General features: G+C 44.4%; 1 protein-coding gene across 1 annotated transcript in view; it reads left to right on the forward strand.

Annotated features, from left to right (window-relative positions):
- Positions 1-25,645, forward strand: part of shank1 (SH3 and multiple ankyrin repeat domains 1) — a 65,406-nt gene extending 39,761 nt beyond the window's left edge. Inside the window, exons 14-27 of the mRNA XM_047571939.1 lie at positions 485-598; positions 947-1,022; positions 11,142-11,224; positions 11,314-11,438; positions 11,549-11,684; positions 11,789-11,869; positions 14,249-14,257; positions 14,555-14,581; positions 14,688-14,744; positions 14,935-15,050; positions 15,446-15,569; positions 16,161-19,686; positions 20,201-21,091; positions 22,229-25,645. Coding sequence (XP_047427895.1) covers positions 485-598; positions 947-1,022; positions 11,142-11,224; positions 11,314-11,438; positions 11,549-11,684; positions 11,789-11,869; positions 14,249-14,257; positions 14,555-14,581; positions 14,688-14,744; positions 14,935-15,050; positions 15,446-15,569; positions 16,161-19,686; positions 20,201-21,091; positions 22,229-22,316 — 5,453 coding nt within the window. The 3' untranslated portion in view covers positions 22,317-25,645. The remainder of the gene's footprint in view (positions 1-484; positions 599-946; positions 1,023-11,141; positions 11,225-11,313; positions 11,439-11,548; positions 11,685-11,788; positions 11,870-14,248; positions 14,258-14,554; positions 14,582-14,687; positions 14,745-14,934; positions 15,051-15,445; positions 15,570-16,160; positions 19,687-20,200; positions 21,092-22,228) is intronic.
- The last annotated feature ends 641 nt before the right edge of the window (positions 25,646-26,286 follow it).

Consider the following 26,286-nt stretch of genomic DNA (forward strand, 5'->3'; position numbering starts at 1 on the left):
TCACAGCCACGAGGATTAATCAGTTAGGTATCACAAATGACTGAACAGAATCTCATGATCATGCAGACCAAGTTATCTTATCGAGACTCTTGAGATGGATTTTAACAGTAGATGTAAGGGCTGTCTTTCAGCCTCAGAGGCCAGATTCAGGTGCCTTTAGATGAGTTTGTGAAACAGTCATGTCATAATGTGAGTGTAAGGTCTCTATATGTATGTTTGTATTTAATGTCTGCAGGTATGAATATGTGTGTGTTTGTGAGTGAGTCTAAGGTGTCACCAGGTATGTATGTCTTGGTGAGTATGTAGGAGGTTTGCATGTCTGTGTGTATGTGTGTGTGTGTGTCCACATTATTTCTCGTCTGTCCGTACACTCTTGTCTTTTTTGCGTGTGTCCGATTCTCATTGGTGTTGTAGATTGTTTAGGTGGTACGTCTTTGTGTCGCCTTTTCTTGACCCGATGCTCTTTCCTGCCCCCCGCCTATAGTGTTGAGTATTGGTGAGGGCGGGTACTGGGAGGGGACGGTGAGGGGTCGCACAGGTTGGTTCCCCTCTGACTGCGTGGAGGAAGTGGTGGTTCGAAGCCAAGACAACCGATCAGGTAAGCACCAGAAGTCACACACAAGCGAGCATTATAAGCATGTCTTTAGCTGAGGTTAGCTCCTACCCTTTGCTAATAAACAGTACAGTACAGCTTGCTCCAACCTAGTGTGGCCTGTCATAAAAAACAAGCTCTATTTTTAACCACAAAATAAAATTCAAAACCTGCTAATTGGGCATGAAACCTCACCATGTGACTGTAGAGGAGAGGGATCCACCTGTAATATTTCATCACATATGTCACTAGAATGATAGCAGTGATGTTGAACAGTATCTGTATAATAAACCTTGCAAATGGATTTAATGTAGGTGTGGCCACAGCTGATGTCCCTGTGATTTTGTGTTCCAGAGAGCCGTGGAGAACGAGCCAAAAGACTATTCCGCCATTACACTGTGGGATCCTACGACAGCTTTGACGCTCCCAGGTAAGAGCAGCCGTGCTTTTTGCTGTCACCGAACAGCGAATCGATCATCTCCTTGTTTCATCCAAGGGTATTGGGGTGTGCACAGGTAGTTTAAGTCGTGGGTTCATTAAGTATGAGGTCACACCTGAGCGGTGCTTCACCTATCGGAGGGGTATTTGAACTGAACACACCACTTTGGGGTTGTGAGATTGACCAATGCTCCGTTTAGATGTGGCAGCTGTCTGTTTGGACCAGAATGAGGCATGAAAGCATCCTGTACGACGTGAAGGTTTAATCATGACCACCACTGTTTTTATTTGTTGGCCTTTGAGCAGCTCTGCTCAAAAAAATGAGGGGTTAAGTACTTTGCTAAAGAGCATGATGTGATTTGTCCATCCTCTCAGTGGGTGCTGAAGTTCAATCTGACAGGCTTTTTTTTACGAACCTGCTGCTTCGACTGTTTAGACATACAGCGCATGCTGGCAGGGGATTTGTTTGTATGGCAACATACTGTATACATCCACCCAGATCAGATGATTCATGTGCTCCAGCTGTGATTCGTGTGATGTGTTGTGAGTGACTCATGCAGTGCAATGACGATGTGTGAGGGTTCACAGCCTCTGGTCCAGAAGCTGATCCGCCTGCTTTCACGCTGGAGTCATCCTCAAGGTAGAGGCCTACCAGTTGTGTTCGACTGAGTTGTTTTTGCTGAATCTAACCTAGGCAGAAAGGAGGACTTTTGTCATATGAGGATGAGTTAACATGAGTTAACAAGTTCATTCCTTTGTGTGTTTTGACACTGAGCTGTGAGCCGCTTTTCCAGGTTGCAGTTTTTAGGCCTGTGTGCTGTTAGACCACTTTGATGACAAACTCTGAAATATCTTTGTGTCGACCAGATGATCATTACTAGCCTTGATTTTCAGGCACTTGCATATGTATCACTGCTCAATGGGACCAGACACAAATAATCCCCAAACCACAGCTGTGACCTTTGAAATTAACAGGAGTTTATTATTCTTTTTTTGTGTTAATACAGATCATCCACCCACCGACTTAATCAGGGTCCACTCCCACACAACTATTCATTCTTAAAGGGGCAACACAGATTTTTATTCGAAAACTGGTTTTCTATCATTGTAAAATCTAAAGTAAATATATATGAAGTATACTTTAATTCCTTCCATGCTGCACCTTTGTCTTGCTTGTGTTTTTTGTTGTGTTTTTTTTGTTTTTTTTTTCACTCTTCTCATGGTGCAATTTACTGCAATACTTCAACTGAGAACTTCATAATCTGACGTGGAACCTTAAATCAGACCTCACACAGCCCATTTTTCTGGTCATAGTCCACTATAATTAAAAAATAATTGCACCTTTCCAAAATAGACATCACAGTTTTATGGCATAACTCACTTTGTAGTGGTTTTACTCCACTTCAGTGTTTAATTGACAAGAGAGTTTTATTAGGAGTAGTGGAAAATATGTTCTTATTCAGCTGTTTGAACAACTTCTTTATAGCATATAAATACACACAACTCTGGGAACTCTCCTGAATTGTCTTACGTGGTTTGACATCTCCTTAAGTCATCTACGTCATGGTTGTTCACATTGATTCAAACTGATCTCAGCATAGAGGAGTTGGACTGACCAAAGGAGGCAATTATTTACATATAAATAAAGAAATTTTCAGCCAGATGTATTATTTATGCAAATTACCCCTTCTACCTCTTTGTTTCCTTCTCTCATCATTCTCTCACTTATCGTCCTCCTGTCTCATTCCTCAAAATTTCTCTTTACATTTGTCTCTTTATCCCTCACTCTGTGATTGTCTCTCTCTCTCTCTCTCACACACACACACACACTTTAATTTATTATAAACATGCTTTTCATCAGCGCGACATTTCATGCAAGTGACATACTCAACCACTCGAACTCACACACATATGTTTGCGCACATGTTAGCACGCACATCATCGATAATTAAAGCCGCGTTGTGGCACAGAAGGAGCCGGAGACTGTTGGCCAGGCATGGCTGGGCTGACTCAGAGCCGCCCTCACATGGGCCTACTTTCACAGCCTTTATCGCTACATGTAATATCTCACCTATTCCTCCTATCATTCCTCTGTATTTGGCCACATCTCCTGACCGTCTCCGCATCCCTCCCTCGCTTTTCTATTCATCACTGTATTGCTAACCCCCCTGTACTTTTTAATTTTCTTTCTATCACCCTGTCCTCCCCGTGGTGACTCCATCTGGAGGTCAGACAGTGAAGGGCACTCAAAGGAAGCGAACAGAGGGATGAAGAGGTTGGATGATGGAAGAAAGATGTTTTTACAAATGGATAGAGAAGAGACAACGTTTTTTTTATTTGTGCATGCAGCCAGGGTTTGAAGACAGATAGAAGGATCTTTTAACTTCATTCTGAGTGAAATGAAATTTCAAAAGCGAGACCAATATGAATCTCTAAGGTTAATATAGATTAAACCAAAATGGCCAGTTCCTGTTTTGTGCAGTTTACCAGACCAGGAATGGGTATGTAGCAGCAAAACCACTTAGTGTATAAAATCAAATTATTTGCAAAACATTTTTTTTTTCTCCGAATGTTTCACAGTCTTACTTTTGTTTTTATCCTGTGGTCAGACATACCCGAAGCTGGTTGTTGTTTGGGTAATTACCAAAACTGATTGATTCATGCTCAGTTTCACATTTTCAACATATTGGCTAATCTCTGCTGATGTTGATCCTCACCACCTGTCCTGCCCACTGTGTGCTGCCTTTGATGCCTGGATATATTTTGTAGCCTGATGTTTAGAGCTCAGGACACAGGTTGATAACAGAAACCCAGCGTTCAGCTTTAACTCGATAATGCAGTTTGGCAATTACATTAACAAGAACAAAGGAACTAAAGGATATGATGACTTGGGAACTGTCAGTGACAAATGAGAAATAAATGGAGAGTTATTCTATATATCAGCCATGCCCTTACACCTCAGATGACATACTTTACTCACAATTTTTCCGTTGTTTGTCAGCTCTTGCTCCTCCACATAACTCTGCCTTTTCCTGAATGGATGGCTGCATTAATATTCCACACGTTTTCATCTTTTTTTTCCACCAGTGGCTAAATTCAGAGCAGTCAGCCTGTTCAAAATGAAACATGCTTGAATGTTTAGATGCCATTAAACCTCACCAGATAATATATTAGTCGGCATCAAATTAGGAACTCATCTATTGTTTAATATTTGCATTTGGTTTCAGTTTTGTTTTGTTCCATAAATCTCCATTCATAGTTAAGGATTAATCATGGCTGACAGTAGGCTGAGCAAACTACCTGCAACTGAGAAAAACACACTCAAATAGACTAAACACTGTCACCTATTAAGCTTTTGCTGCAAATCATGAAATACAAGCTTTGGGAAATACACCGTCTGGATGAACACGAACAGCTGTCACTAGCACACAACACGCATACCCCTTCGTTAATTATACTGTGTCACCAAAAGATTGTTTTAAACTGCTGTGTGAGAATATTGTTTTGCTAAATGCATAGCTTTGAACTAAAACACTAGTCTCAATAAGAGTTACGAACTGAGAGTTCATCAGCTCAATGTGTCATTGCCTCAGATGCTCTGAGCAACTGTACACAATCTGTACGTGCTGCTGCTCCTTTGCAGGCCCACATGGGACCGTTTTTTTGGCCAACAGCGGGTCAAATGAGGACGAGCAAGCACACAGCTTGGGGGGAGGAGAGCCATAGAATAGCATGTTAAACGCTGCCGTGGTGTTTTGTTGAGTAAAACACACACGCTGCCTTTTACATCTTTTATTTCTTTTTTTATTTCTAAACATGTCCAATTCATCTTTCTTGAATTTTGGCTGAAGTGTTGAACGATCATGTGAACCTTCTGTCAACATTTGCTTCCTCTCCCACCTCTCGCTCTCTCTCTCTATCTCTCTCACTCACACACACACACACACACACACACACACACACACACACACACACACACACAAACATGCATGAACACACATACTGTACACACAGGATCACAGTGGTATAGCCTGACATGCAGGCAGAGGGACAAAAAAGGCAGAGATGTGAGAACAGAGAGGACGAGTGCTGTGATCGTCCTCAAATGCAGTGGGAAGGCTAAAGGATGAGAGAGAGAGAGAGAGAGAGAGAGAGAGAGAGAGAGAGTGCAAACGTGGAGAGGGAAGAAGGGAGGGAGGGAAAGTCGACGGAGGACAACTTCGACATACCAAGAAGGAGGCTCTGACTAAGAGATGATGTGAGTGCCTATTTGAGAGAATCTATATCTCTCCTCCCTCCACCACCTCCTCCTGCTCATCCTCCTTCTGCCACTCATCCACCAGCTGTTTCTCTGTCCTATCCCCTCTTTCTGTCTGCATTGATGCCCCCCCCTCCTCTTTTTTTTGCTTTGCTCTGTCCCTCTCATTCATGCTTTGTTTACAGCAAATCGGTGTGCATGTGTGCATGAGAGGATGGAAAAGAAGAAAAAAATGAGGTGGGTGGGTGAGGTTGGTTAAGTGTGATTTAAAGGCACATGGGGTCAGTAACAGCGGGAGGACAGCAGCAGCAGAGGCATCTGTGTAAAGTCAGATTTATAAGAGCACATTAGATGCTGTTTGTTTTCTGTGTAGTATTACATAATGGTAATTTGGCTTAAATTTTGACATTATGTCATATGATGATAATAGCTCTTCAACCATTAAAGAGGCCTCTACCATGTCCCCTTTGAATGAATTACTGCAAAGCACAGTTTTATCTCTGTCACGTCTGTTTTTATGAATGGAAAAACCAGGACATTGATAAATAGGCAGAGTGAACGCTACGCATATAAACTATAGGAGTGAGGAGAAATGAATGAAGGAGCAGAGGGGGATAGGAAGTGTGTGTGGTTTTGGTGGTTGTGTGTGAGTTGATTGCATGAATGCCAGCCGGACTGTATGTTTGTGCATGAAGCCCCCTGTGAACAAACCCAATCACCTCACACTCTCCCTATCTAAATTACCTCATTTCTCCCTCTCTCTCTCTTTTAAACCACCTTATTCCCCTTCATCTCCCCCTCCTTCTCTTCACTCTCACTCTCTCTCTCTCTCTGTCGCAGTCAAAGCGAACCATCTCCATCCCTCACTCTCTCTCTCTCTGTCTCTCTCTCTCTCTCCGATTCCTTCTCTCTCTGTCTTAAGCATGAAGGGGCTGGGAGAGCTTGGCCCTCTCCCTTTCCCTTCTTCCATCTCTCTCTCCTCCTCTTCCTTCTCTCCTCCTCCTCCTCCTCTCTCGCGGCTTGCGCTCTCTGCTCTCTCGCTGGAAGACGAGAAGGAGAAGGAGCAGGAGCAGGAGAAGGAGGAGGAGGAGAGGGAGGGGAGGAAATGGCGATGGGGGCATGCGGCGAGGAGGATCTCTCCCTCTCCCTCTCCCTCTCTTCTTCCTGGCCATCGCTTGGCCCTGTGAATAGGAGCGTCTGGTTCATTTACAGGTACCTGCCATGGCTTTTTATACCCCCCTACCCCCCCTGCCTCTCTCTCTTTCCCTATCTTCCTCCAGTTGCCAGGGGAGATGGGGGGGGTGGATGGATGGAAGCACGCATGTGGACATAATGGATGGCGGGGCAGGATCAATTAGAAAGACTGGCAGATGTTACAAAGCATGCTTGCAGACAGATGTGTTTGATTCACTGTGTCTGATTGTGAGTGCGTGTGTGTGTGTGTGTGTGTGAAGACGGACGAGGGCTGCTGCTGCTGCACAACCCGGCGTATGAGCAGTGCAGTCGTTCGGTGTTTTGCTGTATGAACATGTGTGTGTGCCGTTTTCTTTCCCTCTGCTTTGAATCGCTGTCTGAACAAATGTCCTCTAGCATCGCTGCACCGGCAGAAGTGATGCTTGGTGTTTTTACTGATGTGCAGACTGATTGCATGTTTGTCCCTGTGCATGGTTCCCAACGTCTGTGTCCGCGTGTGCATGGATGGACGGATGGATGGACGGATGCCGTGTTTGCAGTTGTCCATCAAAACCTCAAAGGAATGGCAGGCAGATTTCTCCCCCTTTTTTTGGCTGATTGATTGCATGTGTGCTTGTGTCTTGTGTGATGCGTAGCGCGTTTCTGTATGTTTACCACCGTGTGTGCGTATGCTTGAGTGAGATGGAGAGAGTGAGGCTGCTGACAGAAAGGAAACAGTGCATAGTGAGGGAGTTTTAACGATGCAGCATGCGTGACAAGTTCCAGCTTCTTCTTGTCACCTCTGAGGAAGCCTTCTTGACCAAACCTGTTTAATGCCTTGGCTTCTTACCTATGCAGTATGAGGCACGCTGTACACCCCTCTGTGTTGTCCAGCTCAATTGCTTTCTAATGACTGTGTCCCCGGTCAGTGGCTGAAACCTCTGAAGGATGTAGTCCCAAATCTGTTACAGATAGTCGAGCCTCACCGAGACCGTATTCAGGTGTCAACCGGAGGTGAAAACTACTAACACCTGAAAAGTGCCAGTATAAACTGCATCACGTAGAAGATTAACAAGCACATTACAGATGCCACACAAATAGTGTAAAAATTTAAGTTGTTATTCTGTAATATCCCGTAATTAAGAACAAGACAAGGCTTATAGCTGGCTTCCAGGGATTACACCTTGCACCTTAATTCCTTGTCTAGTTCATATTATATTTACTACTGAGCGATCTGAATACAAAGTACTATGATATATAAGGACTATTATACAACTGACTGGATTGAGGGACACTATGCGCTTTCAAGAAAACGCAGTTGTGATCAAAAGTCGACTTCATTTTTCATCTCAGCTGCCTTTGCGGGAGCGTTTGAAATGCGATGGGCTCGTTAGCCCTGATGTAGTTGGCCAAAAGATTTTCTCTACAGAAGATCCTGTCACTAAACTGGGCTACGAGTTATGTCACTTAAATTTGATGACATCCTCGAAGACAGCAGAGACCGAGTTAGGCTGGTTGAATGGGGTGAAACTCCTCGCACAAGTCCGCACAGACTTATTATGGGATGACTACAACATGTATGATCAAACACACCTTTCAATCACAGACTCAGGCCGCACATTTTTAGAGCAGTGATGCTGATTGTTTGTTCCAGCTGTGAACAACTTGTGTCGCTGTCGGCTGTTCAAACAAGAATGCAAAACCTTCATTTTCTGTTATTTTGTGTTTCATAGTGTTGCATGATGCTGAGGCTTAAAAGAGCTGAACCAGGTGGTTATAAGGCAACATGGGAAGTAATAATTGTTCGTGGGTTTTTAAGGCTTTTTATGATGTTGTCCTGAAGTTTAACTAATCAACAAAATTTATTTTGTGGTAATTTTTGCCACATATTTTCACATTTATTTTCACTGGATAAAAAATCTGTTCTTCAAACTTAATCCTGCTGATTGGCTGGTGTTGGTTCCTGAACTTTTCTTTGCTGCCTATAGTTGTTCAATTCAATAAATGAATTGATCCCAGTGATTTGTGCCTGCAGGGACAGAGCACTATAACACCTACAGTAAGGACTGTGTCACTACATGCACCTTTATTTACTTTATCCAGTCTGCAAATTTATATTTTTAGGAGAAATTAATGTATTTATTTGCTTAGTGCTACTTTAACATTTGTGTCAATTTCTTATTGTTTGCCGTGTTCATTTATTTGTTGGGTCTCCAGAATGTTTGATGTTTGGACTGAGTGGTAAGAAACAGGCAGAAGAGGACAAGAATAATAAAGAGACAGAGCCCTGGCAGAGACAAAGAGACTCTCACAGTCAGTGGAGAATGTCACACACTTAATAGACTGAAAGAAAAAGAACACGAGGGGGCTAATGTGATTAGAAGAAAAAGTTACTGTATGATTAGAAGTTTGAAGAAGGAGAGCAGGAAGCCAGCATAGGGAGAAGTAGCCATTGGGGAGAAGAAATGTATAACAAAGAAAAGCCAGTGAAGAGAAAAAGGAGAGCAGGATGAACAGATGGAGTGGGCTGGGACTATTTGTGCGCGATGGGATAACCAGCATGTGGTTACAGTATGTTACAGCTGACATGGTATATATATATATATACACCTCTCTGACGAACTGACTGACTGAATGGCTGTTTACATGGTGTTTTCATTCATGACAACAGTGGCTGACTGTGGTGGTGCTGTTCCTTTTACTCAACTGGACCAAAGTGGTTTAAACTCATCAAATAACAAATGTCTCACATATTTCAAGGACGATAAAAAAAACTATATAGCAGACATACAGAGCAAATATAGATTTAAAGATAACTACCTTTTCAAGGACTATCATATGAGTACATTTTGACTGCTATACAGCTTTATCTTATCTTCTTAATAAGAATACCTGTATAAAAAAATGATAGAAAGTTCATTGAAAAGCCTACAGACTGATACAGACCCAGGTGACCGATATCTTGGACTGTTATGGATGTTTATGTTTGTTAGAGTTATTTGATGTGGAGTTAGTTTGAACAGTCTTATAATTATGAATTCCCAAACTATGCATCTGGTGTGTCCAAAGGTCAAAAGGCATTTTTTTCTTTGATACTTTTGGATATTACTTACTTGGACTGTCAATAGTTGCTTACATAAAACAGTTTAATACGTTTACAGGGGAAGTTAATATTTTAGGGTCACAAGGGTCTGTCACTGGTTTAATTGTTATCAAAGCTCAACCATAGGTGTGTCTTAAGATTAACAAAAACTGTAGCTGTCAGATTAATGTTCTGGAGTGAAAGTATATTTCCTTCTGAAATGATGTTTATTAGGACTATGTAGTAGTATAAAATGTAAATACTAGGTGAACCTCCTCAGGATCTAGTAGCATTTAGTGTTGAGGTTCAGACTGCAGCCAACTGAATACCCCTCATGTTACCCTCTTCTTCCAAGTGCGTAAATAAAAAGCCTCAAAAGGTGCTCTCTAGAGTCAGTGTTTGGTTTGTCCCTTCTGGGCTTCTGTAGAAACATTCCACTGCAATATGGTTGAAGAGGACCAGCTTCCTCTTTAGATCTAAGGGCCTCATTCTAAGCTAACACAACTGTTCTTATTTTCAAGTGATCATACAACAATGAACACACAATTAGGAAAATTATATTCCACGTCTGCCTAGATTCCCCAAAGCCTACATACTGGACTGGAGCTGCCGTATTTGAGTAAATACCTTCCACTTCACGTTGCATATTTCCCATCTGTTTGTGCCACAGTGTGGAACACAAAGTATGCTACACTTTATGAGCTCCACCTGTGAGCGTGCAGGGCCTGTTCTGTGCTGTCAGTGACTAATAGTTTACCATTACATAGCTTGGCTCTGCCGTGGACCTACCCAAGTTTCCCTGTGTCCAGTTCTAGCTGTTGCTGAGGCAACAAGCAGCGCCATCATACTGTATATAGCATCTCTTACTTAGGTTCTGGTAGCAACTGGTTCTGGGCTCGCTGTCAAAAACATACAAGAGAGTGAAGCTCGGCAACGACTGTTTTAAGTCTGTGCTGCAATGATTGTGTTATATATTACATTTTAATAGTCGTTTAATTCTTAGCAGTAATCGTTTTTAGATTTTATATACAATATTTTTATATTAAACCTCTCTGAGTATTGTTGTCAGAGGTAACATAGAAAATAAGTAGAGTATAATAAAATCTAATCAATCAAATTCGAGTTTCTGTAGAGTTGTTATCTTCATCTCATCTTCTACTACCGCTTAATCCTCACTAGGGTCGCGGGGGTCACTGGAGTCACCCTGGACAGGTTGCCAGATTTTCGCAGGGCTAACACAGAGAGACAGACAACCATTCCCACTCACACCCAGAGTCAATTTAGAATCACCAGTCAACCTAACAACCATGTCTTCTGGAGTGGGAGGAAAACAGAGTACCTGGAGAAAACCCACGCAGACACAGGGAGAACATGCAAACTCCACCCAGAAAGGCCCGAGTCTGACTCGAACCCGGACCTTCTTAAAATTGTTACAGTATATCAACACTACAAATATATAAAGAAAAGAAATGCATAGTCCTCTCCACTGTTTAAGGGTGAATTGTAAAGACAGACATACAAATCCTCTCTTTATTCTCGCCCGTGTTATGTCTAATTGTCTCTCCCTTTTGGTCTCTTCTCTGCTTTCTCTCTACTAGTGACTATATAATCAAGGAGAAGACGGTCCTTCTACAGAAAAAAGACAGTGAGGGTTTTGGCTTTGTGCTAAGAGGGGCCAAAGGTAAAAATGTAGCCTCAGTGAAGTTAATATAGGACATACTGTATTATGTGCACTGCTAATGCAGTCTGCCATTGTCATGCTGTCTCCAGCTCAGACTCCTATCGAAGAGTTCACTCCCACCCCGGCCTTCCCTGCCCTGCAGTATTTGGAGTCAGTGGACGAGGGAGGAGTGGCCTGGAGAGCTGGTCTCAGGATGGGGGATTTTCTCATAGAGGTAACAGCAATTATTTACCACTGCATTGAGAAAATAGCATTAAAACTATTTGCACACTAGCCAAATGACAGTAAACCCTGTTACTCAATAGCTACGCGTCTGTGTCTCAGGTCAACGGTCAGAATGTAGTCAAGGTTGGTCACCGGCAGGTAGTCAACATGATTCGGCAGGGTGGCAACAGCCTCATGGTCAAGGTTGTCATGGTAACCCGCAACCCTGACATGGAGGAGGGTTCAAGGAAGAAAAGTAAGAATCTGTCACTGCTGCCAGGGATTGCTTGTGGAGACTCCACCTTGTTCTTGAACAGCTTCACTCACCGCTGCTGCCTTTTACTTTCTCCTCTCCTCTAGTCCCCCAGCAGAGTAAGAGGCTGAGCACCCCAGCTATTGCCCTACGGTCCAAATCCATGACTTCAGAGCTTGAAGAGATGGGTAAGATACAGGTTTAAATAATATTTTGGGGAGATGAAACGAGAAGAATGAAAACAATGAAGCTTGCTTCAGCAGACTCAGGTGATAAGGAGTGATATAAACAGTGTGAAACCAATGTTGGGGGTTGTTAAAGATGCTGAAAGTGTGAAGGGGAGTTGTGCTAGGGCTAAATTTAGACAGCTAGAAAGTAGAGATATTCAGTGACAGAACAAGAGGAAAAGAAGATTGGCTGCCGCCGTGGATGACGGTCTCAATGCATTTCACTGTTCTTTCAGAGGTTCCACACTGTCACTTCCAGCACCCTCACCACAGGTAACCCCACCCAGAAAAAGTGTCGCCATCCACCCCGTGATCCTTATCCCACTGCCCGCTTCTCTTACCGCTTACCCCTTGTGCACTCCCTACTTCCTCCTGGCCAACACACCGCTTTAACCCACCACCTACAGAACAGCCTACCAGCCCCTCTGCTCAACATGCACACACACGACGACACTCAGCAAGTATTTGTTACCAAGGTAACACTGCTGGGGAATGGGCGTTCACCTGAAGAATTTCCGGGTGTCGCTAATATCATAGCAATGTGCCTGGTCTTAATGTGTCAGCGATCTAGTTGTGAGATATGTTCCTCTGTTGTTATCTTCTTTTGTTGAAAATGTATTTGATTCACTTGGAAGAAATCACAGCAAGGATACAATAATTGAGATGAGTAATTTTCAAGAAAATATAAAAAAACAACTTTGTTCCAGGGCTGTTGCTACGGTAACAGCATTATGTCTAGCTATGCCATCTCTATTTGAGGCAAAATAGTGGGAGGAGAGTGCATGGCGAGGGTCAACGCCCCCATTTGCAGATCGGAATGCCAGTGTTTTATTGGTGATTGGGTTGTATCTCTCTAAACATTTATGGTGCTGCTGATGAGCCTGCTGATGATACATGAAAAGCCGGTGACATGTGAAGCTGCTTACGAAGAATCAGCTCGGTTTTGTCAGCTGGTCTCAGATCTGGTTTCTTACAAATAATGATGGACACTTGCCCAAACCCATAAACAGCAATTAAATGACTCATGTCCTGTTGCCACACTGTGAGTCAGAATCTGACTACTATAATCCTGAGTGTAGAGATCAGCCCTTCGCTTCATCCCTTCCCCATCTCCTCCTTTCACCTGCCTTCTCTCTGTGGTGTGACACCTGACCAACACAAAGCATGAGCACCCAGTCTGACATACAAGTACTAGTTTCCTAAACCCTGAGCCCACTTTCCTACTGCCCCAATTCTCACCATACAGTATACTCATAATATGAGTTTTAGAGGGAAACTAGACATTTCAGCATGTTGCTGGTTTGAAATTGTGAAGACTAATCTCCTCATCATCTTCACTCCAAGAATCAAAATGTGATACATAAGTGAGGAAGTGCCATAGTACAAGAGATAAGGCTTATCTTATAGGCTGATATAAACACCTATAAGTAAGAAATTATTAATAAAAATGCCTCAGTTTGAGCTAATTAAATGCAAATTCAAGTGATGAGTTACTGTACGTCCTGGTCACAATTATTAAAAAGGAAATAACCTTATACTTTCAACCAATTGTAATTTTATCTGATTTTCATATCTAGCTTCCACCAATATCAGCATCAACCTCAGAAATGTGCTATATGATGCTACACATGTGATTTAAAGTTTATAAATAACTATCCTCCTTTAGATCTGTTCCAGATCCCTCCACTTAATGTTACACCTTCTGAATCAAGGTGAGGCAAGCATAGCGTGTGATGAAGCTGTGTCAGCCGATGCCATATGCTCATTCTAATGCATTAGAATTCATTTAGCTGTGATGCCTGTTTAACTGTCTCACCTCTGCCACTGGAACAGTGTCCAAGTTCACCTGGAAGTCATACAGCATAACAACAGGAACATTAAAATGGAAATGATCCTTCAGTGCACTGTAGTCCACAAATAGTTGCTTTACTTTAACTTGACAGCAAGTAAGTATTGTTTAAATATGTCTGGACATTTAATAAATCTAATTTTGGAGAGGAATTGTGCAGTGCAGAAATAAGCAGGAGATTTAATAAAAACTAATTCAAACCCCCTTCATAGTTGGTTTAACCATTATACATTGAGATGTAATTCCTGTTTAATTAAGTTCAATAAACCACAAATTAGGAAATATAATGGTTCAAGTGTGGCAGATAAGCCCTTCACTTTTCAGTGCACACACACAGACTCACTCACAAGAAGTGGATGCAAAGGTCACTTGTACTTCTTCCCTCCTTCCTCCTCTGTGGACCTCCTCGCAGGGTTAACCACTAACTCTTCCTTTCCCTTTTCTCTTTTGTCTTCACTTCACTGCTGTCGGGAACATAAACCATTTAACAGTGGAACGAGGTGGGAGTCAGCTTCAGAATAATTCCTACTAATTTGTGTGTGTATGTGTGAGTGTGTGCGTAACAGCGAGCAGCATATTGTACGTACGAGCAACATATTTACTGTAACATGAGTGTGCACGCTTCAGCTATCTTAAAGTGTGGGTGTGATGTACGTTCTTTTACATCAAAGATCTAAAAGCCTGACGAGGTGACTCAGTTCGTCAGGCTCCGGGGAATATGATTAGTATTCACTGTAACAGCACTATCGCACTTCCACTCCTGCCAAAACTTAAGTCTCCTTTTGTCCTCCTTCCAGCTGCTACCCCTTGGAAAAAAAAATCAGGTATGCTCTGGTGCACCCCTGCTTCTGGCATTGTATTTATGTCTGTCCAAAATGACTTGGCACTTGTCGCTCTCTTACTGGGCTTATGCTGTTACTTCTATTTTAGAATTCGAATCTTCCCAAGTTACAGAGAAGAAGAGGACAGTCTATCAGATGGCTTTGAGTAAGGACGCTCATGTTTGTCAGTGGATGTTTCCTGAATCTCTCCCTTTCTTTCTCAGCCACTTCCATCAAGTGTGTTCCTTTCCACACATTGTTTTGTTCATTTTATTGATGTCCATTTTTCTGTTTCATTGTCTATGTCCCTTTCTCCTCCTTTCTCTCTGTCTGTCTCTTCTCTTTTATTCTCTCAGATAAACTAGATGAAATTCTTGCAGCAGCTCAGCAGACAATCAACACCAACGAGGCACCGGGGACACGGGGACAGGGACCAAAGCGAGACAGGGGAAGAAGTTTCTATGGCAATGAGGTGTGTATCATGAGAGTTTATGTATTGTATTTGTGCATGTCAGATTTGTATACATACTTCTGTCACTAGCACATGGACATGTACAACACATTTGTGTGACCGTCTTCAGCTCCATCCTATGTAAAGGCTTTAAAATGTGGCAAAATGTATCACTACCAGTGAATAAATCATTTCCTGTGTAAGCCAACAGACCAAACAAAAAATGTTTTCAGTCTTTTAATCTCAAATTGTTCTGAGCTTCATGAAACTCTATCGATATTAACACTAAATCAATACTGAAAGTCAACATTAAAGTCTGCTACCCTACACAACTTTTAGTCTGTTATTTAATTTATTTATTTTTTTTGGTCATCAGGTACGTGTCCATCACATTCTCTTCATTTTTATCATTTCAGCCAAACTACGGGGATCAGTCTGCGATGGGGATGATGTCGTCTGGGTTGGGCCTCGGCTATGACCGTGGGCAGTACACCTCAGGTCATGCCCCACAGCACGGTATGCTGCGGCAGAAATCCATCGGTGAGGTTGTCTGTTTTTTCCGTCTGCCCCTCCGTCCACCTGTCTGTCTGTCCTCTGGGCCGGTGGTGGTCTGTGCTATGCTGACCTGTTTGTTTGTGCCCAGCAGTGTCTTGTCTGTGGCCAAAAATCTGTGCATTTTATATGTAGCTGATTGTCTTTGGCTTTGGCATTACAATAACCCACTAACTCAGTATACTGTATATATACACTATACAAATAAGATGTTTGTTTATGTTTGACTCACTAAACTATTGGTTTTTATATGCAGTAGTGCCACTAATCTCCTCCTGGTTTATTGTTTACTTAGCTTTTGCTAACTGTCTCCCTGAAATAGCTCTCTGGTGACCAACAAAACAAAACAAATGCTACCATGTAATGCAGTCCAGTTGCTACTTGTTTGTGGAATATGTAGCACTAACTGACTTATACTAACAAATGTATTGTAAGAATGGAGGACAGACCTGCTGGCAGGTACCTGGGCAGGCAGATTTAGACAGACACCCTCATATATTACTCCCAGCTTCTCTTTCACAGTGCTCCATTTGTAAAGCCCTATTTGTTCTTTCTCCACCTGTGAATGCTGTATTGTAGGTGTGCCTGAGGAAGAGAAGCAATTCTTGCATCCTCCAACCATGAAGTTTGCCCGGAGTCTGTCGGTGCCTGGTCCAGACGACATCCCCCCTCCTCCCACCACAGCTCCACCTGATCCTCCATTCTCTTCTGCTCCGCCACTCGGCTGGAGAACTAAGTCATCCCAGCAGCCTAATGTCTCTGTGTCCCAGTCCACGTCCACTTCTGCACATTACCAGCCCTACTCCCAATCAGTGCACTTCACCCATGGAGGCAGGGAGAGGGCAGGTGGTCCCAGCACTGGCCCTGGTGGTGGAGCGCCAGAACACACAACCTCATATGCACATGCTGCTGCCCATACTGCTCAAAGCAGGACTGCTTCACGGAAGGTTGCTTACACCGGGGAGCCTGTTGGAGCTGGCGCAGGGGCTGGTGCAGGGGCCAAGGCAGCAGGTCTTAGGAGAGGCTATAGTACTGCTGTCCCCCCATCCAGCATTGCCACTGTAATACCCCAGCAACAACAGACTACCCAGAGTCAACCCCAGCGGGCAGACCGTAGTGCTGCAGGAGGTCCCAAAGGAGGGGCCCGGAGAGGTAAGGGCCCTCTGGTGAAACAATCCAAAGTGGAGGACCTGCGGATGGGCCAGGGTACACTGGGAGGCAAAGGCTCAGTAGAGAAAAGCTCCATCCCTATCCCTACAATTATTGTCAAGGCCCCTTCAACCAGCAGCAGTGGACGGAGCAGCCAGGGCAGCAGTGTTGAGGCTGATGTTCCTGCATCAGGGGAGGCAGATGACGCCAAAACACCACACGGTCCTCCTCCCTCCACTCCTGCTCCACAGCCTCCTGCTCCGCCGTCCATCCCAGCACCACCGCCTCCATCCCTGCCTTCAATAAGAGCCCAGGATAACCTGGACTTTACCAGCCAGTTCGGGGCCGCCATTGTTGGCGCAGCTCGCCGAGACAGGGAGCGGTTCCATGAAGCCCGCAGAAAGAGTGCCTCCTTGTTCATGTCTGCTGAGGAGGATGTTAGCCTCGGCGGTGTGAGTGATGTATTAGCAGGGGTGACAAGGACTCAGGTGTCTCAGCAACAGCTGAGCACACAAACAGAAAGTTCATCAACACGGCTACGTCCGTCCAAGTCCATTGATGAGGGCATGTTCTCTGGGGACACCTTCATCCATCACACCCGCAGTATGCCTCCAGCCTTTGGCTTACCTGAGTACTCTTCACCTGCCCTGGACTATCAACCCAAGTCTGTGCCTACTGATTTGTACACAGCAGCAGGAAGGCAGCCAGCAACCTCCAATACCACCACTTTCATTCACCCCCTTACAGGGAAGGCTCTTGACCCCACATCACCTCTAGGCCTTGCCCTGGCTGCCAGAGAACGTGCTCTGAGGGATGACAGCCGGTTAAGAAGGGGAACAGAGCATCACTTTACCCGCCAGATGTCGAGTGTGGTGTTTCCTTCGTCTGCTGTTACCTCTCAGGCAGCCTCATCTGCCCAGTCCTCAAGCTCGTATCTAGTCACCTCTTCTTCTCTGGCTGCCACCACGCCTACTGTTGGCCGCCCACCCTCACCCAGAATCCTCAGAGGAGTCGGGAGTGTATGGGGTGAAGAAGGTGGCGGAGGGGAGAGAGAGCGGGAGGGAGGAGGGGCTCGTGAGGGGCTAAGAGTTCGCTTCTCTGAAGATAAAACGGTCCACACACACCACTACCAATCTCAGCCCTATCAGCCAACTTACAAGGAGAGAGAGAGGGAGAGGTCGAGGTCGAGGGAACGGGAGAGGGAGCTGTCGAGAGAAAGGGATAAAGAGAGGGAAAATTACATGAGGAGGGCTGAGCAGGCTGCTGCCAATGCAGCATCTGCTGAAAGTGCCGCTCAGCAGGCGTCTCAGTCTCAGCAGCCTCGGAGGCCCTCTTTTCTCAGGATGGAAAGTCAAGCTGAAGCCTACATCTTGTCCCTCACACCTCCCTCTCCTCCTCCTCCTACCAGTGCTCAGCAGACAGCGAACACAACTGGGAGCACTGGGACAGGCCTGATGGTTCTTCCTCCCCCTGCCCCCTCTGTTGACGCAGACGATGAATTCGTCTACGCAGACCCCCTCCCGCCCCCATTAGAATTTGCCAACAGCTTTGACAGGGGAGTACCAGGATACTCACAACACGGGATGCTCTCCAACAGTATGGCCTCCCGTAAACAGCAGGTTCCACCCCCTCCACCTCCGCCTCCACCTCCCCCGCCACCGCCTCCACCACCCCAAAAAGAACACTTTGCAAGTGGGTTTCCTGCTCATACACCTCTGCCCTCTCCTCAGGCAGGGGACTCCACCGCCTCTAGCCTCACATCTTACGACAGTGAGGTGGCAAACCTGACGCAGTCTGCTCCTTCCCCGTCTCAGACGTCACCAAATCCCCCGCCCCCTTCTTCCCCCTCTACCTTGCAGCCCACCTCTGGCCCTCCACCTCATCCATCGGTCTCACCCCCTCCTCCCCCTGGATCATATCACAGACCATTTTCTATGTCTCACCACCTTTACAACAGCACTCACACTCCTGGGCGTTCTTCACCCACACCTCCCCCACACACAGTTGCGCCCCCCCCAGCCTACCGTGGCCCTCTAACACCCTCCTCCACTGCTGCCACCTCTGTCCCACATAGGGGCACTGTTTCCCACGCCACGACCGCTAGCTGTGCTGCTACAACCACCGCTGCTGCCACCACAACGAGCACCTCCACGCAGCTCTACCACGAGCGAACACAAACCACACACACAACATCCTCCACCGCCATCACAGGCAGTCGCAGGACAGGAGACCACCACCGTCCTACGCACACTACAAAGAAAGGAGAGTCCCAGGAGACCGTGGTGGACTCTGGGATTGAGGAACTGGACAGTCGCAGCAGCAGTGACCATCACCTGGACAGCATCCTGGCTCTGAGTGGAGTCCGGGGAGACAGACTGGACCGTGGGGAAAGAGGAGGAGTCGGAGCTGGGGGACGGATGGGAGGGTCAAGTGCGACAGGGGATAGCGAGAGAGGAGGAGATTTTCTTGAGTCTTACATGAGCTACCTGGACGGACAAACTTTTGAGATGCAGAACGCCACAGCAGCTGCCTCGACCTACCCAAAAAGCAACCGGTTCAGAGAGGGAGGTCGTGCAGGGGATCTGCACAGACAGACCAGCACCGCTCCCGCTTCCTTCCACTCCCACCGACGAAGAGATGAGCATGAGGAGGACGAGCTCGAGGAGGGAGTGGCAGAGGACGAAAGTGCCCAGGATGGATATGGAGTAAGGGACATGCAGAATTTGGGACGTCCCACTTCACCATATTTCGATCGGCCACGCACTCCCGAAATGAAGCCCCTCTGGGGTGATGGTCAGATGACTGGTGACGGCCAGTCTGGATCGCTTTTAGAAGGGAGGAAGATTTACCCTCCCGCGTCCAGTATGAAGCCCAGCATCATTAATGAGCTGAGCAGTAAATTGCAGCAAAGGAGCAAGGACACATGGAGCAGCCAGAGAACACTAAGCAGACACAGGTACACATTACTGAAAACCTGACTGAGTTTTGTTGTTCATGTCATGTTGAAAATTGTGTTTTATTGTTGTTGGCATGTCAGTTTTTGTTCACCTGTGAGTAACTTACCCCCACAACTGTTATTCAAGTGTTCTGTGAAAAAAAACTGTTGTCCTGTGTAAGTGGTGTGTCTATACTGTGTAAACTTCTTTTATTTCTTCGGCTTTTTCCATGTGTTTCTCTCAGAAGCAGAAACAGGTAATAGAGCTGCTTCCATATCATTTACCGTCTGGAAGAACATAAAACCTTGACTTGAGTTTAACCTGAGTGAATTTACAGTTTGTTAGTGAGTGATAGAAAGGAAAGAGAGAAAACCAATGCCTTATACTCAAAACTGTGATTTCTGACACTATTGAACAATTAGAATACACAGGTTAAAATATTGTTGTACAGTTTTCCCTTAGTGTGTCTTTTGATTGTAGTGTTTGGTACTTTGTATCATGTCTCTGTAATAATTTCTCTCTCTCCGTTCACAGGTTTTCAGAAGACTCTGCCTCAGCTCTGAGCCCTCCCTCAGTTCGGTCCCAGTCACCATCTCCAATCTCATTATCGCAGCCGTCATTGTCTCCTTCTCCAACCCCTGTCTCCCAGTACCCCAACTGGGGACGATCCCCATCTCCTCAACCGCCAGCAGCCTCTCAGCCTCCACGTTCACATTCCCCGCTGTCCCCAACTTCTTATTCCCCGTACCCTACCTCCCCCAAACACAGGCCTGTCTATCGGACCAAAGCCCTCGAATTTCAGTTCATTCCCAGTCGGGAATCACGTAAAGCAGAATCACACATCCTCCAGCGAAGGCGAGCGCCCAGCCCCCTCATCTCCCCATCAGAGAGGCCCAAGGTGTGCCCACCGCGCCCTTCGTCCCTTCCGCTTCTTCCTACCACACCTCTGTACAGCGCCATCTACGACCTCCGTGGTTCAATCACCCCGCCTTCACCTGGGAACCCTCTTGGGGACCCATACTTCTCACCCTCCCCTCCCTTGTTTGCTCCCTCAGGTGCGCCTCCTCCTCCAAACTCCACCTTAGTTGTCTCTCGATCCCTTTCTCCAACTCATTTCCTGTCCGGAACCTCTTCTCCACCTCTGCACCCTCTGCCTCCTCCTCCCTGTTTGAGTTACCCTCATCTACCGCCTCCCTCCCCTACAAAGCCTTTTGCCTCCAAGCCGCTGCCCTACTGGACCAAGTATGATGTTGCAGACTGGCTGGGATACCTGAACCTGGGTGAGCACAGAGAGCGTTTCCTGGACAATGAGATTGATGGCACCCATCTTCCCTCTCTGACCAAGGAAGACTATCTGGATTTAGGTGTGACACGGGTGGGCCACCGCATGAATATAGAGCGAGCCCTGAGGACTGTAATGGACAGGTATGGCTTCTGAAAGACACAATTCAGCTGATAAGTTGCAATAGAAGTCTCCCCAGTTGATCCATAAGGCCTCATTTACACCAGGTTGTAACGTGTGATCTGTATCTGTATTGTATAACACCATTCAAACCATGGGTAACTAAAGCCTTTACTTCTGGTATTAATAAGTGTTCTCCTTACTTTAACTCTGCACACACTGTCACTGGATCCCATAAAAATGACCTTGGCGAGGCTGCTGTCATTAGTGACGCTAGCTGGACCACAGCTACACTACTTCTGAATAATTACATCTGCATTAACACATATTCCAGTTACAGATCACAAGAAAATGTGAGAATATTTGTGGTACTTAATGCATTTTTGCTACACATGAAGCTGATTTATTGTTCCACATTAGTGTCCATTTGCAAAGCTCTCCATCTACGCAGTGAAGGATTATGGGAATGAAATCAACCTAGAGGCTGCAGAGACCTGGTTTTGTGGTTGTGTGCCGAAAGTCTAACAGAACAAAAAGAGCATAGACATTGGCTACATTTTAAAACTCCCCTATGTCTTCTTCACTCTGCTACCAACATTTCCTGTTCCAGTTCAGGCATTTCAGTCTGAAAGAGAAGGAAGGGGTATCTGTAGCAAAGCACAAAACGACTATGCTCTTGACACTAGCATATTAAATAATAAACGTACTTATTAAGATAATTGGTTATTCTATTGTTCTTTTAAGTATTAGTGTCAAATCTGAGTCACCAAAAATGATTTCCCCAGCCTTTTGCTGTTAAAACTAGGTTATGTCATTGTTGGCTGCTCTCTCCTTTCACCATCTGGTCTTATCTCCAGAAAAGCTTAAGATTCATGTATAATGAAGAAGAGCACCCCCTTCCTGTTTAGTGTTGTAAAGCCTTCCAGCACATTTAACCAGTCTTAGTTCAAATACAGTGAATGTTAACACCCATTGATAAACGTGGATGGAAAAGTTCTTCATCACAGTGAAGAAACAGGTTTGCCAGGCCTCACGCTTGTGATGACCAGTCCCATTAGTCGTTTAAAAAAGAATGAGCCACACATATAGAATAGCCCATAGCTTCGGCACCCAAAAACAAAAGCATCACACGTGTCCTATGTTTGTTGTTTTGTCCTCAGGCTGTCCAGCAGCCCATTTCCCATTTCTGTTCTCTCACCTCGGGATGGACAGACTGAGAGGAGGAGGGACGACGGGAGTCGAAGCTGAGAATGCAAATGCAGAGACAGAAAGAGAGGCACAGAGAGAGGGAAGGAGGGGTTGAAGTCAATGAGGGACGAAGACACAACTGCTGCTATCCATGGTGGATTCACACAACAAATGAGGGAGGAACAGGTTTCACACAGAGAGCAACAGAAAAGGGAAATGGGTCCCAAAGAGAGATGAAAACAGGGATGAAAGAAGGGCTGACGACCCATAAAGACACCGGCTGGCGTTTCCAAGTTGTGGCAGGCTGATTTACACGACGAGTGCACTCCTCCCAATACGTACTCATCGTCACCACAATCCACACAAGTAACACAAACACCCTCTCATCCATAACCTGTGTGAAGACTGTGGCTGCAGCAGAGATTATGTGAAAAATAGTGTTGAAACCCAACCAAATACTTGAGAGGAACGATCCATAGCCAGTTAGATTTTTAAAACTCTGAGTGGGTTGTATTGTTTGCAAACTGGAGATTTAGATAAAGGTGTCTTTCATCATGTAGTCATCTGGCTGATTAGTCCTCACGCTACTTCTAAACTGTTAAAACTGTTCAGGTTCAAGAGTGGAACAATTTGAGTGAAGTCAATGGTCACCCCTCCCTGTGTGAGTGGATGCTAGTTTTAAAAAGTGGAGCGAATGAGTGGGGATGAATGTGTGCAGGAGTGAAGCTTTTTCCGTGTGAACGTAGGACGATGCAGGACAGTACATCGAGACAGCTTCCACGACTTCTAGAGGTGACGAGGGCGCAGATGGTTAACTCGTGTCCTTGGTTCTGATTGGTCTTGTCTTGTTTTTACCTCACCACTGGTAGGGCTCCGTCCTCACTGCGGATCCTGTGATCAGGATCATATGTGTTTCTCTATAGCTCTTTATCATCTTAAGTCTTATAATGACATATATACAGACTGGTCACTGTATCACAAATTTGTAGCAAAAATAAGTGCCCAGACCAACAACATAAAAAAAAAAATGAACACACTGATATGCACACACAGACACCCAAGTTACTACTAAACATGCCTGCATGCATACACCGACATGTAGACACACGTGCAAACACAGGCACTCGCCCGTGTTTGTGTTGGAAGTTATGGGACACCTTATATATATATAGACACACTATGTTTGGATCTGTGATGTACAAAGAGGAGACAGACTGCACTTTCAGCTGTTAGACGGGATTTGTGACAATGTCAGAAGAAATCTTCCAGAGGATTTTATTTACAGAGAAAGACTTCCTCAGCGTCATGGCAAATGTTGTACATTCATTCAGACCTTCTGTCTGAGGGAGACTGGAAAGGAGAGGGGAGGGGAAGAGTAAAAAAAAACTGCCATTTTCTTCTTCTTTCCCACCCAATCCCCCCTGCTCCTTCCAGGAGTGGCCTCTATCTCTCTCGACGAAAACCTGGAGGAAACAAGCCGCCACCCGGCCGAGGGGATCAGAGAGAGATGCTTATATCGAGTTTTAATACTATGATTGTTCTTACAATTTTTAAACTTTAAATGGGAATAATGATATTGATATGGAGAGATTTATTGTTACTATTTATCATTACTATCATCGTCCTTACTGTTATTGAAGCCTCAGACAGTCCTGGTTTCCTGCCTTCGGTGGCTAAGACGGCACTCTCGTGCAGTCTTTTCTGACTGTGCAGTGAAGATAGAGGTTATATATAAATATATATAAATATATGTAGGTATTTTTGAAAAGATGAATACTATGTCACTTAGTGCACTGCACCCTCAACATTGCTTCTATGTGACAAGAAGCATTGCAACTAAATGTGAAGCACATTTAAGAATATTTTTCTTTTTGCCATTTTGTTGTCAGACTGCGACGCTTCCATCAAAGTTTACGTGCTAAAGCCTCAAAGTATAATTTTAAAAGCAAGTTGCCGCTCAATATTATGCAGATGCTGTAACATGTAGCAACTGTTACTCTGCCTATGATACATATATGATTAAATTCTGGATTATGGCTCAACCCCATCCTCACTGACCCAGTTTTAATTCTGCTCTGCGTCTCGTTGTGCCATATTATTCTGACTTCTTTACTTTCCCATCGGATTTCATGGCACATTTCCATCTCATCATAACTCCAAGGCCTGCTTGTCTTACTATTGCTGAGATCAAATATAAGGGCTCTCTCATGACCTCTCTACCTTGAACAACGCTTCACCTCTCCTGCTGCTTTTGAGTCCATGAACACATATCAAACGTGCATTTTACATCAGAGCGTACAAGGAGAGTTTACTCTCCTCCCGCCTCTGCTGTCCTCAAGTCTATTTTTACGAAAAAGATGAAGAGTTTTCATACATCATGTTGCTCAAAGTGCACACAAGCTGTTAATAGGAATGAGCAAAGGTCATTAAGGGGATTTGTTTATGTATTTGCTTTGTATTGATGGTCAAGAAGAGATTATATTTGATGTTGGAGGAATAGCAATAAGGACGATGAAAATAATGGTCATCTAACTATGGTTTAAGGTGTAAAAAAAAAAAAAAGTCTCAAAAGTTCTAAAGAATCTCTGTCTTCCAAATACTGTTTAACATGAAAAGGTACAATGTATTTATTTAACCGTTCTGCTTTCTATACAGTTTGACCCGTTCTCTGCATCTGCACCCTTCCACTGTTACTGATCTGACGGTAGTAAGAGCTCCACTCTGTCATCGTTTGCATCTTCCTATTTTGTACATCCGTAACACCTGCTGCAGCCGCTAACATGTGCCAGTACGCTCACAGCTCATTGTTTATTACCAGCGTATTATGCAATTACCCTATTTCCATCAGTAACTTTCCACATTTCCCTTAAGAGGTCCTAAAGTAGTTTCCATGTCTGTAAAGGGGTGAACAAGCAGAGTGTGGCTGCTGGTTCCATCCACAGCCAGATCCTGCACCTTCTGGTCAGCTGTCTAAACGTATGCTTGTGTAAATACGGCCGGTTAAGAACTTTGGATAAGAAACTTTGAAGACGCCTCTTGCTGATACGATGACCTACTCGTTAAGTGAACGGCAACAACGTGTTTTTTTAGTCCTATCTTTGCATTAAGTAGTTTTAGTCAAGAGTGACGCCTCCTCGTTGGAGAGGACAAAAAAAAAAAGTCTAGATCTGGGGGAATTGGTCCGACTCTATAGAAAGCATTTCTTTTCCTTTAAGAGATCTTTTAAAAAAAAAAATGAGAATATGAACTGATGAAAGGTAACTTACAGAATATATATGTATATGTAATATGCATATACACACATTCATATGAATATATATGAATTTCAAATGTTTTAAGAGATAATAAATTGTTAGAATTATAATAAAGATACAGAAACAAACTTCTAATTGATGGTTGTTGATTTTTTTTTTTTTTTTAATGAAACATTTCCATCTGGATACTGATTTTGAACTGAATTAGTTTTTCTCTGACTCTTTGTGGGTCACATGAACTTGGGTAATTCTGCGTAACTATTTTTTTTCCCCCTGCAACTACATTGGTATATTAAGTCACCGCAGGCCTGGGTGCTACTAGAATGTATAATGTAATGTACATTATAGCCCATCACAGAGTTCTAGACGTGTGGAACATAAAACTAACGTAACTGTGCGCACTAGTTTGCCTCACTATTTCATGAGGGAGTAAGACTTAAAATGTTTTTGGATCCAAGTACATGTACCCCAACTATGAAGGTTTTCATCCAACGGAGAATAATGGAATTACTGTTCCCAGTCGTACTCATTAGAAGTCTCACTTACTGTACCCTGTATCAGACAGAACTGGCAGCAAGTGTTGTCATGATCATTATACGAGTGTAATTATACTGATCTGGCAGCTACATGCAAGATTTAAAACACCTTGTGCTCACAACTTTATATTTAGGGAAGTCTTAGTATTGGGAGCCCACTGCTCAGTCAGTCTGCAAAAATAATGAACCCACTGCAAACTGCAACACTTCAAAGTATGTCACTGATAAGTCAAAAATTGT

Source organism: Mugil cephalus, chromosome 20, assembly GCF_022458985.1.
Source record: "Mugil cephalus isolate CIBA_MC_2020 chromosome 20, CIBA_Mcephalus_1.1, whole genome shotgun sequence".
Taxonomy (NCBI): Eukaryota; Metazoa; Chordata; class Actinopteri; order Mugiliformes; family Mugilidae; genus Mugil; species Mugil cephalus.